Source organism: Motacilla alba, chromosome 5 (assembly GCF_015832195.1).
Source record: "Motacilla alba alba isolate MOTALB_02 chromosome 5, Motacilla_alba_V1.0_pri, whole genome shotgun sequence".
Classification (NCBI taxonomy): domain Eukaryota; kingdom Metazoa; phylum Chordata; class Aves; order Passeriformes; family Motacillidae; genus Motacilla; species Motacilla alba.
The window spans coordinates 9,048,147-9,064,446 of NC_052020.1; the positions used below are offsets into that span (position 1 = coordinate 9,048,147).

Genomic DNA, 16,300 nt, shown 5'->3' on the forward strand with positions numbered 1-16,300 from the left:
ACTGGTGAGTCAGGGATCCAGGGCTGGAGCTGCAGCCAGGCACCACCGGGATCCAGCACTTACAGGACTGGCGTAACACATCTGTCCTGTGCTGTAAATCCATGGAAAAGCCCCCTGGAGCCTGGCTGGGTCAGTCCTGCAACTGCCAATGCCCCGGGGACGCCTTGGGGACACCGTGACAAAGGGCAGAGCCAGAGCAGTAACATTTGCTCCCAGCTCTACTCCTTTGGTATTCCAGGTTTTATCCCCAGCAGGATTCATTTCCCCTTTGGTTCGTTCCTCACAACCAGCTGCTGATTCCAGCACGGGCTGAGTCCCGTGGCAAGGGCAGGAATATCCATCTCCTGGAGAGTGGCTGGGCATCCACAGGGGTTCTGGGGCATTGGAATCCCCCTCCAGCAGCCACCAGCACACAGGGACAAGCAGTTCCTTCCCCAGCTGATCCCAGTGGCACGCACCCCACTTCCTTCCCTCTATCAGAGGAATGTGGAAATAGCCCTTCCCAGCGAGCCCTTTCTCACTGAATGGTGCTCTGAGTGCTACAAAGATTATAAAAGCCCACAGAAAAGGAGCTCCAAGAAGAGAGTTCTGCTCCAAAGGAAGAGTTTTGCTCTAAGAGAAAAGGCCCCTCCAAGAGGAGGTCTCAGCTCTCCAGCGGAGCGTCTCAGCGTCACCTTGTGCTGGCTGGGGACAGTTTTTGGTCTCAGAGTCCTGGGCAGTGCTAAGGGGAAAAAAACCCCCGAAAACAATTAAGAAAAATTAAGCAGAGAGCAATTTGGGAAAACCTGCCTGTGTCAGGCTGCTCCTCCCTGTGCCCCTGGAGCTGTGCCAAGGAGCGGCAGGGGGGTGGTGGCAGCAGTGACAGTGACAAGCTGGGCAGCTGCAGAGCGAGGAGCAGCGGGATCGCCCTGAGAGCGCCATGAGGGGTTTCCAGAGGGGCTCCCAGCTCCTGGCAGCCGCGCTCCGGATCAGCCGGGCCCCCCGGGCGCAGCTCCGCTCCCACCCCCCCGAGCACCCGCTCTCTCCCGGGGTGAGTATTCTGGGGGGCTGAAAAAGTGGGGACAGCCGCTTGGAGGGGCCCAAACCCTCTGAGTCAGGGCCAAATTGTTTTGGAAGGGGGTGGAAGCAAAAGGGGAGGGGGAGGAAAGGAAGGAATGTGCCCTCAGCCTGTCCATGCCCTGCTCCCCCCCCTCCCTCTGGCTCCTGCTTCTGTTTGATTTTGTCCTTTCAGCCCCTCTTTTAACCTTTGAGGTTTGGGGTCCCCTGCAGCCCAAGGCAAGGGGCAGCAGTGACACTGGTGGTCCCTCAGGGCCATTCCCAGACCCTGCCCCCATATCCTGGGACAGTCATTCCAAAGGAGTGTCCCCATGGGACAGGAGCTGCTGTCACCGCAGAGCCCAAGGTCCCTCTGACAGTCCCCCTGTGGGGACAGTCCCCCCCACCACATACACTCCCGGGCTGGGAAACAAGGAGCTTTCCACCAAAATCCTGCCCGATTCCCCCTCCACCCCTTTATTTGGGGTTTTCCCTCTGCTGCCTTTCCAAGGTCTTCAAGAAAGGAGCTGCAGGAGCCCGGAGAGGCTTTTTCCAGGCAAATAAATCAAAGGAAGGTGCCAGTGTGGGAGGTTAATGCTGTCCTGGTTGCACTGGGGAAATGAGGGGCTGCTGCTGGCTGCAATTCCCATCCCAAAGTCACCTGAAAGTCAGGAATACTGCAGGCCCCGGCCACAGCCTCAAGGTCATGCACTGCTCCAGTGTCCCAAAGAAACAACCCGGAGAGCACCAGCTCCATCCGCTGCCAGTGGGAACAGCTCTGCTCCCCACAGCTCCCGGGCAGGTGCCAAGGCCTGGGAAGGGCACAGGGAAGGAGCTGGGCGTGGTGTTGGACGGCAGCAGCCATCCCGGGAGCCCTGTGTGCCACGGCCGTGGCACAGCCATGCCACTGATTGCTGCTCCTTGTCCCCCTCAGGAACAAACCGTGGCCCTCGCGGTGATGTTCTCGTCCTTCCTGCTGCCCACAGCCTGGGTCCTGAGCAACATCTACAACTACAGGAGCAGGCCCGAGTGAGGAGCGGCAGCAGCAGCCTGCTCCTCCCTGCTGAGAGCGTCCCGAGGGAAGAGGCCTCGGGACAGAGCCTCGCTGGGATGCGACCCCCTGAGCCTGCTCAATAAAATCCACCTTTGCATTCAACAAGGGCTCGTTGGGTTTGCTCCGTGCTGTAGGGAAGGAACCAGATCTGTGCCCGCTGCCCTGATGGCAGCACTCCCTCAAGGGCTGGCAGCACCCAGTCACCTCTCCCAGCGCAAGCAAGGAAGCCATTCCAAGGTAAATTCCTGGCAGGAAAACACTCAAAGGCTGGAAGTGACATTAAAAGGGTGCCAAGGGCTGGGGGCTGCACGCTTACCCACTCCCTGCCCTGCAGGAGGGCCTCTCTAGCCACCACATCCCAAATTACCTGTGCCAGGGAAGCAGCCAGCATGTGGAAGGTCTGGGCAGTGAGGGGTACTTCCAGATGTCTTGGAAAAGCCTGTGGAGCTGTCATGGTTCCACAGATCTGACCCTCATTCCCAGGAGCTGCTCAGAGCTTCCCAGCCAGGAGAGCACTCCCACAGCACAGGAGCTGTTGGAATGCTCCTGGAAGAAGCTGGTACTGCTTCCCACAGTGACATTCCAGGTTGTGCATGCTGATCTCAAGCAGCAGCAGCCCCACAACTCAGTGACTCCAGTGGAGTTTCCTTTATTCCCTATAGCGTAGTGACAGCCCTGGGAATGAGGGCGAGATCTGACATGGCACTGGGAAGGAGACTGTGCTCCTTTAAGCCTTCTCCAGTCCTCAGCTATGGAATATTCTCCTGATTGGAACACTTACTTCTTCCACACACTCTCCTGAAGTCAGTAAAAGTGGCACCAGGAGTAAGCCCTGGAAGACAGGATGCAGCAGGAATTGGGCAAGTCAAACCAGGGAGGGCAGAGCAGAGGCGGGCACTGGGTACTGAACAACTCCATCCAGGAGGGAATTTCAGCCAGAAGGGCCTGGAGAGCAGCAGGAGGAAGGTGAGCAGGTACAGACTCCAGCAATTCCATTTTGTCCTGTTTTCCAAAGTTTGTCTCCCTTGTGTGAGGCATCTCTGCACCACTCTGGCATCAGCCACAAGCTCCCTTCTTCCTCTTGCTGGATTAACACCCTCAGTCAAGGCAGGAAAAGCACAAAAATTCCAGCAGTGCCATTTGTTAATGACACCAGAGAACCAAACTGGTGAGGAAAGCTCCTGAATCCCAGGAGTGGCAAGGCCTGACCACGGAAACAGGTTTTTAAAGAAATCAGCAGCAGCTCAGCTGTCAGGGATGGAGATGACACAGAATTCCCAAAAAGGGAAGGCAGAGACGTTTATTGCGGCAATGCCACTGCACCTCACCTGAGCACAAAGCGTTGGTGAAAGACACCCACCCCCTCAAGTGTATGACACACCCACTAACCAGGAATCCCGGGAAAACCCTTGGATGGAGCAAACACTCCCTCTGCTGCAGATGAGGAGGGGTGGAGAGAAGCAGGGCCAGGGGAGGAAGAGGATTTGGGGAGGAAGATTTGGGGAGTGCTGCCTCAGGCTGCTGCAGGAGCAGGGGGAGAGGGCAGCAGGACAGGCTGTGTCCCCTAAGGCCAAGACCCCTTGGATCCTGCACGAGGATCCCACCCTCCTGCAGCAGCTGGAGGCAGGAGGGATCAGGAGTGATCCATGCCCCCAGAGCCACTCCCGCCAGCAGAGGGAAAGCTTGGCTCGAGCACCAAAGGGTCACACAGCAAAAGGCCACGTCCTCGTCCTCCTGCTCGCCACATCCCAGGCTGCTCCTGCTCTGCCCACCCACCCCTCCAAGGATTCAGTACAGTCAGTGCTCTGAGTGCTGCCGGCCTCAGGAGCAGCAGGAACCACTCTCTCCTCTATGTCAGGATGTCGTGGGCTTGGTGCTCCACCAGCATCTCCATGCTCCGCACGTCCGTGCACCAGAACTCCAGGCGATCCTTCATCCCCTTGATCTGCAAGGCAAGGCCACAGGGACAGAGTGCCTCAGCTCCTGGGAATGCCCACAGGCTCCTTCTCACACCTGAGAGCTCAAACCGTCCCTCAGAGCCCCACTCACTGGGAAAAGGAGATGCCCCACCCCTGGAAGTGTTTCAGGCCAGGTTGGATGGGGCTTGAACAACCTGGTCTAGAGGAAGGTGTCCCTGCCCATGGATGGGCTTTAAGGTCCCTCCCAACCCAAACCATCCTGGGATTCTGCGATTAACAATGTCTACCAGCAAATGAACAAGGGTTAAACTGAAATGTGCCACAAGAATTGTCTGCAGCTGGAATTCCAGGCACTCGTTTTTGGTTTTCAAGGTAAAGACACCCTGCACAGTCTCCTCAAGTGTTACAAGGATGAACTTGAGAAGCTCATCAGCTCCATTATATCCTGGACTACTCTCTTCCCAAGAGGAATGTGCCTCCTACATCCCCGGAACTCCCAGAGGTTGTTTCATGCATTTAGGAATGAGGCCTGGATCCTTCTGGAAAACACAGCCACGGCTTGAGTTCCATGGTGTTTGTGTGGCTTTCACAAGGGACGTGCCAGCCCTGTCCTGTCCCACCTCCTGGAAGGTTTCTGGGTGAAACACCCCGGGGGCAAAGCCAAGCCCCCAAGGAGGCTCATTCCCAAGCCATGACTCATCCCAGGTCACCTCACCCAACCCAGCTGGAGCTGGTGGCCATTACCTGCTGCAGGTCCAGCACCCGCGGCTGCACCCATGTCATGTGCACCCTCTTGTCCACTTCATCGATGCTGCCCTTCACCAGCCCCACCGAGAGCGCCTTCATCACCAGCAGCTCCACCTGGGAACACAGATAATCCCGGGAAATGACCCCGATCGCCCCATTTTCCCCCTGAGCTGAATAAAACTTGGCATCTTCACATGAGATCCCCTCAGAATCCAGGGCAGCAGCTCTCACAGGTGTCCCCTTTCAGGTGACAGAACTGCCTCAAGACTCAGCACCTCAGCAAAGAGGAGTTATTCTCCCTAAAACTTTTCCCCAAAACTGGATTTTAGGGTTTTTTTTAGTTCTTTTTCCCCTAAAAGAAACCTATTTTCTTTTCTCCGAAATCCAAGGAAAAACAAGGCAAGTGGAAAAAGCAAAAGAGCCCAACTGTCCCCAAGCAGCAGGTGGGAGTTGGTCTCCTCTCCCAGGGACCAAGTGACAGCACAAGAGGAAACAGCCTCAAGCTGCACCAGGGCAGGTTCAGGTTGAACATCAGGAAGAATTTCTCCACAGGAAGGGCTGTGAGGCATTGGAAGGGGCTGCCCAGGGAGGTGCTGAAGTCCCCATCCCTGGAGGTGTCCAAGGAATGACTGGATGTGGCACTCAGTGCTCTGGGCACAGGTTGGACTCGATGATCTCGAAGCTTTTTTCCAGCTCAATGATTCTGGGATTCTGTGTGGCTCAGGTCTATCCAGGCACTCTCAGAGCTCCAGAACCTGGACGTTACCAAGGGTGTCTAACCCCAAACTCACCTCGTTGACGGTGACTTTGGCACTCTTGGCAATCTCCTCGAAGGTGAGCTGGCGGTGGTTGGCCGGGCGGGTGAAAGTCATCTGGATCCGGGAAACAAACCAAAAAAAAAAAAAAAAAACCCCCAGAGGGTTTTAGGGATTCCCAAAGCTCACAGAGCCTCCCCCAAACTGCCCTGCCCAGCAACTGCATTTTTCATGTTCAATCAAAATAAGTCAAACAGGAATGTTTTATATTGGCATGGTGACAACAGAGCCTTCCAGTGACAGGAAGGGACTGTTTCAGGCTATCCATCAGGGAAAGGACCCTCAGTCCTTGGGAAACAAAGATGTTGAGCTGCATTCTAAAAGTCTTTTTTTATCCTGGAACATACTGCAGGCACCATCCCGGAAGGATTGCTCTCCCCCTCCTCCATATCACAGAACGAACACCTTCCATTACCCCAGGCTGCTCCAAGCTCTGTCCAGCCTGGCCTTGGACACTTCCAGGGATCCAGGGGCAGCCACAGCTTCTCTGGGCAACCTGTGCCAGGGCCTCTCCACCCCCACAAGGAAGAATTTCTTCCCAATATCCCACCTAACCTTCTGTCAGAGAAGCCATTCCCCCTTGTCCTGGCACTCCACACAAGAGCCCCCTGGAGTTCGGGACAAGCAGCTCAGCACGAGGTGTTTTCCCTCATGGCACCTGCCTGTGGCTCCATCTACAGGCAAAACCCACACGGAACTCCCTGTATGCAGGAGTTCCTGCAGGTGGGTGACCCGAAACACTGAGCACATCCCAGCTCACCTCCATGAGACACAACAGCTGGATCTTCTGCAGCAGGAGAGCTTCGTTGGCAGCCAGGTCGGGCTGTGAGGGGAGAAAAGGCACCAAATCAGGTGAGGATTACATTCTCACCCCATCCTGGGGCAGAACAGCTTTACAGGAATAAATCCCTAGGAGGGTTCATTTAAGGGGAAGGAGCCCACCCACCAGCCAGGAATGATTCCAGAAAACAATCCAAGGGCCAGTGAACTCACAAATCCACTGCTATGCCAGTGATTCCTGCTGTAGCCAGTGCAGGTAACATCCAACATCACCGTTTCCCCCCACACTTCCCAGAACAGGAGGGAAAACCACTGTTTTCCACAGGAAGCACTCCAGAGGGAAGCCAAAAGAAAACTAATTATGTGTGTCAAGATGGAATAACCACTCCTCGGCTCCGATCAGAATTGTACTCCAGAGCCAGCAATGAGGCAAAGCTGATTAAGAAAAAGCCCACAGAGTCCAAGCGTCAGGTGGAACTCCCAAGCCTGGGCCTTGAGCAGCCCCAGAGCCCTCACCTGCTGCCCCCAGGCCGATTTGAGGGCCTGGAAGGTCTCCACGTTGCCGCTGTTGAAGGCGAAGAGGGTGTCAATGAGCCACTGCCGGTCTGTGCTGCGCAGGGACTCCAGCACGGGGTGCATCAGCTGCAGGGGACAGGCAGCGGGCTGTCAGCAGGGGAACAGCAGCTCCTGGGGCTCCAGGGATGAAGGGATGTGGCAGCACTCACCAGCTCCCCAAAGTTGTAGACGCCTTCTCCCAGCAGCCCGGCCAGCCCCAGGGTGAAGGCTCTCTCCTGCTGCTCTGATACTGGGAAAAAAAAACCAAAAACTAAAATCATTTGGATGAAAAAAATACCCAAACCAAAACCACGACGGATGAAAGAATACCCTAACCAAAACCAATACAGATGAAAAAAATACCCTAACCAAAAATAATTGGGATGGGAAAAAAGCAGCCAAAAATAATTTGGATAAAGCACTAATTAAAGCTCCATCAAGCCCTCCCTCACCTACATTAAACTATTCCCAGCCCTCATCTTCCTCCCCACTGCCTGAAATTCAGGAGCCTGCAGTAACCACAGCACGAAAGGGCTGCTTGCTGAATCCAGAGTGAAGATTTTTGGGAATTGGAACAAACTTGTCCTTCTGGCAGGAGCATTCCCCCTCTTCCCCCAGTGCAACTCAGGAGCAGGTCCTCGGGGGCCACTCCTCAGTCCAGCCAGACCTCGGATCCACCACAGCACAGCCAAAATGACACGGAGGGAAAACCTCAGCCAGGGCACTTCTTTGGGTTGGGGGGATGAGGCAGAGCGTGGAAGGTGGGATTTCCTCCAGGGAGGAGTTACCTGGCAGGTCCTTGACCTCGATGCAGCCCAGGAAGCGCAGCGCATCCTTGTAGTAGGCGGCGTGGTTGCCCACGGTCTGGTAGTACTTGCTGGAGAGGTCGTAGAAGCGGCTGTGCACCGATGTCACCCCGGGGAGGGTGTTCAGCATCTCCTCCACCTCCTCAATGGTCTCCTGGGAAGGACAAGACCTGCCTCTTACAGCTCCCAGCTCCGAGGATGGCAGCCTTCCCAAGGGATCCGCGGTGACATGCCGGGCAAAGCCACCACCGCTCCCACACCCTTCCCTGTGGGGGTGCTGAGGCCCTGGCACAGGGTGCCCAGAGAAGCTGTGGTTTATCCACCCCTGGAAGCGTCCCAAGGCCAGGGTGGAGCAACCTGGGATAGTGGAAGGTATCCCTGCCCATGACCGGGTGATCTTCAAGATCCCTTCCAACCCAAACCATTCCAGGATTCCATCACCCAAACCCATGCCTCTGCACTTGCTCTAAGGGAACCAAAGCTTCTCTGCCTGAAAAACATCGTTTCAGGTTTAAAAGATGGCTTTAAAACCAGCCAAGGATGACAAACCCCACGGGTTTGTCAGGTAACAACACCACAGGTCACCACGAGCAGCTCCCACGTGCTGGTGAGCCCAAAAGCCCCTCAGGGATGGGAGCTGGGATAACCAAGGAACGTCACAGCAGCCCAAAACTCCCCATCCCGGGCCACCCCTCACCTTGGTGACCTGCAGGTCCCCGATGTTGAGCTTGAGGGCCCCGATGGCTGTTTTGCACAGGATCACGGCCTCGTCGCTGCTCTTCACCTGCAGGGACACAGGGACCCGTTCAGAGCGTCACCTGCAGCCAGGTGTGCTCCGGGGGCTGGGTAAACGTCACTTGTGACCATATTCCTGCATTCAAATCCCCGTGGAAAGGTGCTGCTCTCCAGCACAGGTGGAGGCAAAACTCAGCAGGAGCAACTTCCAACATACCTTTTCCCGGGTCTTCTCCAGAAAAGTCAGGGCCACATTGGGATCTGGTGTAGAGGGAAAAACAGATTTAAACGAGCAGCTCTCATGGAGCTAAACCTCGCCTACCCAGCCACCTTTGACAGGATTCCTGGTGGCTGGAATATGGGTTTTCCATGGTGTACCCTCAGCCTGCTGCCAGGTGAGCTGGGCTTTTCCCCACCAACCCCCTCTCCAGGGAAGCTGGGGACTTCCTACTCCAGGAACCAACAACAACTTATGCTTTCAAAGCCAGCACTTTCCCTTCCCGACACACCAGAAGCACAACAAGTTCCCATTTCAAGCCTGACCCATCCCTGGCCACCTTCCAGAGGTCACAAGAGGACAGGGAAGAGGGGAGGACACGCACCTGTCATCTGCCGGACCACGTGCAGGATAATCTCCACCAGGGACAGGGGGTTCACCCTGCAGGGAGCAGCTCAGAGTCAGCACGGGTCCCCCAAGCCCCCCAGGTGCCCCCCAAGCCCCCCCAGGAACTCACCTGTGCTCAAACTCGCTGATGAAGTTCTCGTAGAGCTGTGGGGACAAGGACAGGGACACTCAGGGCAAAGGACACCCCAGTTCAGAGCTCCTCACCATTATTCCCTCTCGATTCCAGCTCATCTGAACATCCCTGGAAGTGCTGGGACAGGGCTCTGAGCCAACAGGGCTAGTGGAAAGTGTCCCTTCCAGGGAGGGTGAAACATGATGATCCCTGAGGTCTCTTCCAACCCACACCATTCAAATCCCTCAATCCTGTGATTTTTCCAGAAAATTTGGCATCCCACACAGAAATTCCAGCACTGCTCAGGACTCAAAACTGCTCATTTTATCTAATTCTATCCCCACAGGCTTCTTCCAGTGAACACCCATCCTGCACTTACAAAGCTTTTGCTAAAACATGGAATGGAAAAAAAAAATCTACCCGGAACTCCCAAAAAAAAATAATTTTGAGGCAAGTGAAGTAAACAATCACTTTGAAGCTTCTGAACCCGAGACATTCAACTTCAGTAGAATTTCCACACGGTCACCAGTGCAAACACCCCAGGAGCTGAACCCACCCAGGTCAGTAACTCCCCGAGAGAATCAGGGAAGAGAGAAGCCGCAGGCTGAGTTTTTCCTGGTCCAAAAAGCCAGGAAAGCCGGGAAGAGCGCGCTCACCTTGATGAGCCCATCTCCCTGGGCGAAGCAGGGGTCCTGCACGAAGTCCAGCACCTGCAGAGTGAGCTGGTGCCACAGCCTGGGGACACAGAACGGCCCCGTGAGCCCAACCGTGCCACAGCCCGGGCCGCGCCGAGCCGGGACTGAACGAGGGCGCGGGTCGGGGGCGAACCGGGGGCTGGGACCCCCTGGCAGGGGCAAACACCGCCGCAGTCACCTCATGGGCGACTAACGAGGCGGCTGAAGGGACGCGGGCCCGCCAGAGCTGCTCAGCCGGCGGGAGGCGGGCGGCGGGCCCCGGGACGGGCGATCCCCCCGCACCCCGTCCCCGCTCACTTCTTGTTGTAGAGCTCCTCGAGGCGGTGCCACACGGCGGCCTGGCCCGGCCCCGCGCTCTGGCTCTGCTGCAGGAAGCCCGGCACGTCCTTCATGGCGGCGGCGGCGGCGGGGCCCGGACGGAGCCGGGGCCGGGACCGGGACCGGAGCGAGGAGGCCGCGCCGTGCCCGCGGTGCGCACTCACTTCCGGCCGCGCGGGGCCCGCCGGGTACCGTAACGCCCCGCGCCCGCCGCCGCCGCGCACTCGCTCCGCGCCGCTCCCGCCCGCGCCCCGCGCCCCGCCGCGGCAACGCCGCCGCGCCGCCGCTCCCCGAGCCCTGCCCCGCCGCCGCTCCCCGCGCCCGCACCGCCCGAACGGCCCCGGGGCGGCGTGAGCGGCGGCGGGTGGGCGGGAGCGCGGGCGCGCGCGCTCGCGGCAGTGCGGTAGCGGCGATGGAGCGCGGGGCGCGGGCGCTGCTGGCGGCCGGTGAGCGCCGGGGCCGGGGGGAGCCCCGGGAGCCCCGGGCCGCCCCCAGCACCGCTGTGCTCTCTTGCAGCCCGGAGGAGCCTGTGGGAGCGCGGGCCCTGCCGTGGCGGCAGCGCGGCACGGGCCGCCCGGTGCGGCGGGGACGGGAAGGGGCCGGCCGGCGGCGGAGCCGGGAGGTAGGTGGGGGATGACCGGCGGGGCGCTGGAGCGTCCCTGCGGGAAGGGGAGCATGGGAATCGGTGCTGGGATGGGGTGCGCTCCCGTGATGGAGGGTGTCCCGTCCCCGTCTGAGCAGCGACATCGCTCTGGGAGCCAGGGCTGGCCTGGGAGCCCGGAGAGCGGGGATCTGCCAGGGAAAGCTCGGTGGTTTTCCAAGACTGTGAGTTCAGTTCCCCGGGAACCCGGTCTGACAGGGCAGAGCCGTATCCCCGTGACAGCAGGGAAAGGCAGTGCGGTGTCACGTCCCTGGGAAGGCGCTGTCACATCCCTGTAACAGCAGGGTAAAGCAGGGTCACATCCCTGGAAAAGCAGGGAAAGGCAGTGCAGGACACCTCCCTAGGAAGTCAGTGTCACACATCCCAGGGAAGGCAGTGTTACATCCCTTGCAAGGCAGAGCCACGTCCCTGTGCACAGCAGGCTAAGGCAGTGCAGTGTCACATCCCTGGGAAAGCAGTGTCATGTCCCTGCAAAGGAACTGTCACATCCCAAGGAAGGCAGAGCCGACCACCCTGGGGCCTGGCAACACTTCCAGCTCTGTCCTTGCTCGTCAGACTTGCCAAGCTCTCCTGGCTCTCCCCATGCCTGCTCTGGACTGTGCACAATGCCCTGCTCCAGCAGCACTAATTTTCTGGGAGAAGCTGTTCCCGGCTGTTAATGACTGTTCCCAAACTGCTAATGACTGTTCCCAGATGATAATGGCTGTTCCCAGCCCAGCTGGGCACAGGGCTGTGATTCCTTTGGACGAGGACACACAGAGACCAAGGGGAAACAGGGAATGACAGTGTCTGTGCTCCCCTGGGCAGGGTGACACATCACCTGCCACAGGTGGGTCGCGGGGATCCCAGGAGTGTAAATCAACACTGACACTGGTGATTCCCAGTGGGTCCAGCCTTCTGTCCATCCCCGTCCAAAAAAACCCCCCTCACAGGAATACTGGTGATTTGGTGTTTTAGATCCACATAAGGAATTGCTGAGGGACATCTGCTCCAGGGTTTGGGTCGGACCGACAGCCAAGCTTTCTCCTAGTGAAGCCCGAGCACAATCCTGCCCAGAGAAGAGCTTTCTGTGGAATTCTGGGGTGATTTTCTCCCCCCTGAGCCAAAGTCACTGTCGCTTCTCTCAGTGCTGTGCTTCCCCCTGTGCCGAGCAGGATCCAAGGCTCCAGGCCCTTCTGTGTGAGCGCAGCCGCCAGAGCCATTTTGGGCAGGTGGGGAGGTGACAAAGGGAAGGAGAAGCTCACCTTGAAGGACGTGGCCGAGCTGCTCCGGAAGAAGGAATGTCAGCGCGTGGTGGTGATGGCCGGCGCGGGGATCAGCACGCCCAGCGGCATCCCGGACTTCAGGTGATGCCTCCGTGTCCTTGGAGGGCTGAGGTCTTGTCCATGGAAAGGGTGATTAAACATTGGATGGGGCTGCCCAGGGAGGTGCTGGAGTCACCATCCCTGGACGTGTCCGAGGAACCACTGGATGTGACACTTACGTGGACATGGCACTCATGCTCTTGTTGACAAGGTGATGGTGCACCACAGGCTGGACAGGTGGATGCTCTTGGAGGTCTCTTCCAACCTCACTGATCCTGGGATTCTGTCTCCAGCCCAGCTCCCACTGCAGCCCCTCTCAGCTGCCCCCTGTCCCCGCAGGTCCCCCGGGAGCGGCCTGTACAGCAACCTGGAGCAGTACGACATCCCCTACCCCGAGGCCATCTTTGAGCTGGGCTATTTCTTTGTCAACCCCAAGCCCTTCTTCACCCTGGCCAAGGAGCTCTATCCCGGCAACTACCGCCCCAATTCCGCCCACTATTTCCTCCGGCTGCTGCACGACAAGGGGCTGCTCCTGCGCCTCTACACCCAGAACATCGACGGGCTGGAGAGAGGTGAGCTCCCTCTTCCCATCTCCAGCAGCAGCACCAGGAGCTGAGGGGAGAAGCGGGATTGGGGAGATGCACACAGGGAGGCTCTGGCTCAGCCCTTTCCCACACACTGTATTCCAGTGGCTGGGATCCCTCCCGACAGGCTGGTGGAAGCCCATGGCACCTTTGCCACTGCCACCTGTACGGTGTGTCAGAGGAACTTCCCCGGAGAGGACTTCAGGGTGAGTGGGCCCAGCCGGGCATCAACACAATTAACACAAGGAGGCATTAATTATTACAGCAATGACAGGCCCAAACCTGTTCTTTTGCTCTCGGGGACAAGAGGTTTATGGAGGGGACCAGGTTTGGGGTTGAGCATTGCTCTGAGGACACGTGGTGGTTCTGAACCCGTGTGACAGGCAGGTTTGGGGCCTTTCCTTTCAGGGGAACAGGGTCCCTGTGACAGGCAGTTTTGGGGTCTCTCCCTTCAGGGAGATGTCATGGGGGACAGGATCCCTCGCTGCCCTGTCTGCACCGGCGTTGTCAAGCCTGACATCGTGTTCTTCGGCGAGCAGCTCCCACAGCGCTTCCTCCTGCACCTCGCAGACTTCCCCATGGCAGACCTGCTCTTCGTCATCGGGACGTCCCTGGAGGTCTGGGAATAAGGGAAACCCCAGGGAAAACCTCACATGGAAAACAGGGCCTGAAGGGACTCCCGAGGGGAGAGAGGGCTTAGAGAAGGCGAGAAAATGGGTTAGGGAGGTGCAATTTGAGGTGGAGGGTAAGAAATAGGGTGGAGGTGCTCTGAGAGACCCTCTGGAAACCAGGTGGCACCTGGAGAGCTGAGGGAAGGCCACCAGGTAACTGGTGACACTGTGACCTGTTCAGAACCGGGGTGGCCGAGCCCTTCCAAGCCCAGAGCGCCGGGAACAGGTGCCCCTGGCAGGGTGACTGTCCCTGTGCCCCCCGGGTTTCCCCCTCAGGTGGAGCCCTTTGCCAGCCTGGCCGGGGCCGTGCGCAGCTCGGTGCCGCGGGTGCTCATCAACCGGGAGCTCGTGGGCCCCTTCGCGTGGCAGCAGCGCCACAACGACGTGGCCCAGCTCGGGGACGTGGTCGGCGGCGTCGAGAAGCTGGTGGAGCTGCTGGGCTGGAACGAGGAGATGCAAACGCTGATCCAGAAGGAGAAAGAGAAGGTGGGAAGAGGCTCAGACCTCCAGCTTCCCCCTCAGCCCCTGCGTTCCCTGTGCTGGAGTTAGGCAGGGGAGTGGGTTTGTGCTTGCTGGGGTCACATTGCACAGAAAAGTGCAAAAAAAACCCCATTCCACCCCAAACCTGAGTGCTGTTTCACAGCCAGCGTGCCAGGGCAGAGCGCTGTGGGCTCAATGTGTCTGTGGGAAGACGCAGATCTGCCAGTCCCAGATGAGTTAGGAACATGGAAAAGGACAGGATTTGGGCTGAAAGCAGTGACCCTCTCAGGGACTGAGAAACTTCCAGTTATGTCACCTGGTGTGTGATTTGTTCTCAGACAAACCCTGTAGCTGTAGCTGGAGGTGCAGATTCCAGGGGGTGGGAGTAACCAGACAGGAAATGCTCTTGGCCAGCAGTGCTGGGATGTGAGGCAGCAGAGCCTCAACACAGAACTGGGATGTTCCACAGGGAGCACTTCCCTCAGCTGTGAGGGGCTGAAAACTGGCCCCTACAGTCTCTTCATGGCTGTGCTTCCACTTGCAGAGGTTCCTCTGGAGCAATAAGCAGTAGGAGAGAGGGAAGGGAGGCTCCAGTTGTGCTGAGACCCAGCCAGGGCTGCCATGGCCGGACAGAGTGGGGTTCCTGCTCCTGCCCCACTTGGCAGTGATGAATCCTTAAATTGACTTTTCTTCCCCACCATTCTCACATCTGTAACCTTCTGGGATCTTCAGGAGTGAGAAATTGCAGGGGAACAAGTTCATAATTACTCGGAGCTCAGGGCTGATGTTAATTACTACATTCCTTTAGACCACTGGGAGGTTTTTCCCACATTTGACATCAAACACAGCTGGTATTTTTTAGGCATACACTGTCCAAACGTGACTTCATAAAATCTGGCTTCAAGATTCCAATTGTAACATCCAGGTTGTTCTCACTTCCCTCTGATTATGCAGTAGGAATTATTAGCCTTTTGGCCAGGTTTTTGATTTTTCAGTACCAACATTTTGAGGACCAGCCAGCCCTTGGCTTGATGCTTGTGCTGCTCTGAATCCCTGAGGGCTAATGCTGATGCAACAGTGATGGAGGAAAACCAGTTACTTGAAGCAGCCTGGACTACTGGAAAGTGTTCCTGTCCATGGCCAGGAGTGGGACTGGATGAGCTTTAAGGTCCCTTCCAAGCCAAACCATCCTGGGATTCCAGGATTCTGTGGGGATGGGGCTGGGGCTGGAATGCTGGATGCTCCCTGGCAAGCACTGTGGTCTCTTTCCAGCTGGATGCCAAGGACAAGTAGGAGGGTGCTCCTGTCACCCCTCAGCACATCACCTGAGGATGTCCAGCCATGAGAGTCACCAGCAAGTGTCCGAGGCCCTGGGGGCTCATGCCAGCACATCCAACGAGCTCTGTGGCTGTAGTTGGCTCTTTGGATCTCCCTCCTTCCAAGCCATCTATGCCAGAGCCCCTCAGAGGCACTGGTTCCATGGAGCAGGAGCTGGAATGCCATGAAGGTCAGGCCAGGACAGACTGGAGAGTGTTTTCCAGCTCCCACTGGGCTGAGCATCCAGTTCCTGTCACGGCTCCTCCCCAGCCACTGTTCCCTTGGCCAGGATCCTCAGCTGCTGCAGGCTGTGTTTAGTCTTCCATAAAATCTCTGCTAATCAGGGGACAAGCCAGGGGCGGGGGGGCTGCCCCCCATTCCCATTCCAGCTCAAGCTGCTGGGGAGTTTTTGAATCACTGGAGTGTTAATTATTTATTAATAAAGAGACAATTCATTTCTGGATGTCACCTGGGGGGATTTCTGTAAAGTCACATCTGTCCCCACCACTGTTTCTTTCACCTGCTTTTTGGTACCCTTTTCCCCCCTCACACAAGTGCCTTTCCCTGCTGTGGAAGCCATGCTGGTGGGTGGCAGTGTCACAGGGCTGCAGCCACATCCTGCTCTGTCCCACACCTGCCACAACACGATGCAGAGCCTTGTGGCACATCCACGCTGGAAATGGTGGGGACTTAGTTTTTAACTATGCCCTGCTGCCCCCCAAAACAGAGTTCCATGACTTTATAAGCACCTCCTCCCAAAACACCCAGTGCCAAGCTCAGCCCCTGCTCCAGGGCATTCCAGGCCAGGCCTGGCAGCTGTTCTTAGGGATTTAAGCACTCTGGAAAATTGAAACAATATCGGAAGCAGCTGCATTGAAAACACCAAACCCCCCTTTTCCTTTTGCACGGAAAGCTTGGGAAAGCTTCAACAGCTGGGAAGGGATCAGGGTCTGTGCCTGCATACAGAAGGGCTGGGGAGGGGGGAGGGGGGTTTCCTAGTTTAAAAAAAAAAAAAAAAAGAGAAATATGCAATTGGCCTAAAAGCTCACACTGTGACACAGCAGGGCTGTCCCCCGCCCAGCAGCCT

The 16,300-nt window shown here is 57.4% G+C and overlaps 2 protein-coding genes and 1 long non-coding RNA gene across 4 annotated transcripts; 2 read left to right on the forward strand and 1 right to left on the reverse strand.

Moving 5' to 3' along the window:
• The first annotated feature begins 851 nt into the window (after nt 1–851).
• On the forward strand, nt 852–2,191 carry LOC119701527. The gene is made up of 2 exons (XR_005257081.1): nt 852–1,030; nt 1,970–2,191. It is a non-coding gene; the product is annotated as an uncharacterized LOC119701527 (long non-coding RNA).
• Nucleotides 2,192–3,363: 1,172 nt separating this feature from the next.
• On the reverse strand, nt 3,364–10,379 carry PSMD13 (proteasome 26S subunit, non-ATPase 13). Its single transcript, XM_038138246.1, has 13 exons — nt 10,176–10,379; nt 9,840–9,918; nt 9,181–9,215; nt 9,049–9,104; nt 8,664–8,707; nt 8,409–8,495; nt 7,694–7,865; nt 7,076–7,155; nt 6,867–6,992; nt 6,331–6,393; nt 5,547–5,627; nt 4,753–4,869; nt 3,364–4,034 (listed from the first exon to the last, which is right to left on the reverse strand). The coding sequence occupies exons 1-13, from the start codon at nt 10,268–10,270 to the stop codon at nt 3,939–3,941; spliced, it is 1,131 nt and encodes a 376-aa protein (XP_037994174.1). The 5' UTR covers nt 10,271–10,379; the 3' UTR covers nt 3,364–3,938.
• A 204-nt stretch (nt 10,380–10,583) lies between these two features.
• Nucleotides 10,584–15,717, forward strand: SIRT3 (sirtuin 3). Of its 2 annotated transcripts, XM_038138250.1 has the most exons (8): nt 10,586–10,642; nt 10,713–10,818; nt 12,012–12,203; nt 12,501–12,733; nt 12,851–12,951; nt 13,201–13,362; nt 13,693–13,902; nt 15,169–15,717. In XM_038138250.1, the coding sequence occupies exons 1-8, from the start codon at nt 10,609–10,611 to the stop codon at nt 15,187–15,189; spliced, it is 1,059 nt and encodes a 352-aa protein (XP_037994178.1). In that variant the 5' UTR covers nt 10,586–10,608; the 3' UTR covers nt 15,190–15,717. The 2 variants fall into 2 exon arrangements, with proteins under 2 accessions (XP_037994179.1, XP_037994178.1); XM_038138251.1 differs by lacking the exon at nt 13,201–13,362 and having other exon boundaries at nt 10,584–10,642.
• The last annotated feature ends 583 nt before the right edge of the window (nt 15,718–16,300 follow it).

Excerpts from the sequence above, each read along its gene's own strand:
- SIRT3 (XM_038138250.1), top strand. The coding sequence starts at position 10,609 with ATGGAGCGCGGGGCGCGGGCGCTGCTGGCGGCCG. Across the intron at positions 10,643-10,712 it reads GCGGGCGCTGCTGGCGGCCG|CCCGGAGGAGCCTGTGGGAG; the intron begins GTGAGCGCCGGG and ends GCTCTCTTGCAG. Across the intron at positions 13,903-15,168 it reads TCCAGAAGGAGAAAGAGAAG|CTGGATGCCAAGGACAAGTA; the intron begins GTGGGAAGAGGC and ends GTCTCTTTCCAG.
- PSMD13 (XM_038138246.1), bottom strand. The coding sequence starts at position 10,270 with ATGAAGGACGTGCCGGGCTTCCTGCAGCAGAGCCAGAGCGCGGGGCCG. Across the intron at positions 9,105-9,180 it reads ATCAGCGAGTTTGAGCACAG|GGTGAACCCCCTGTCCCTGG; the intron begins GTGAGTTCCTGG and ends TGCTCCCTGCAG. Across the intron at positions 8,496-8,663 it reads TGGAGAAGACCCGGGAAAAG|GTGAAGAGCAGCGACGAGGC; the intron begins GTATGTTGGAAG and ends GTGTCCCTGCAG.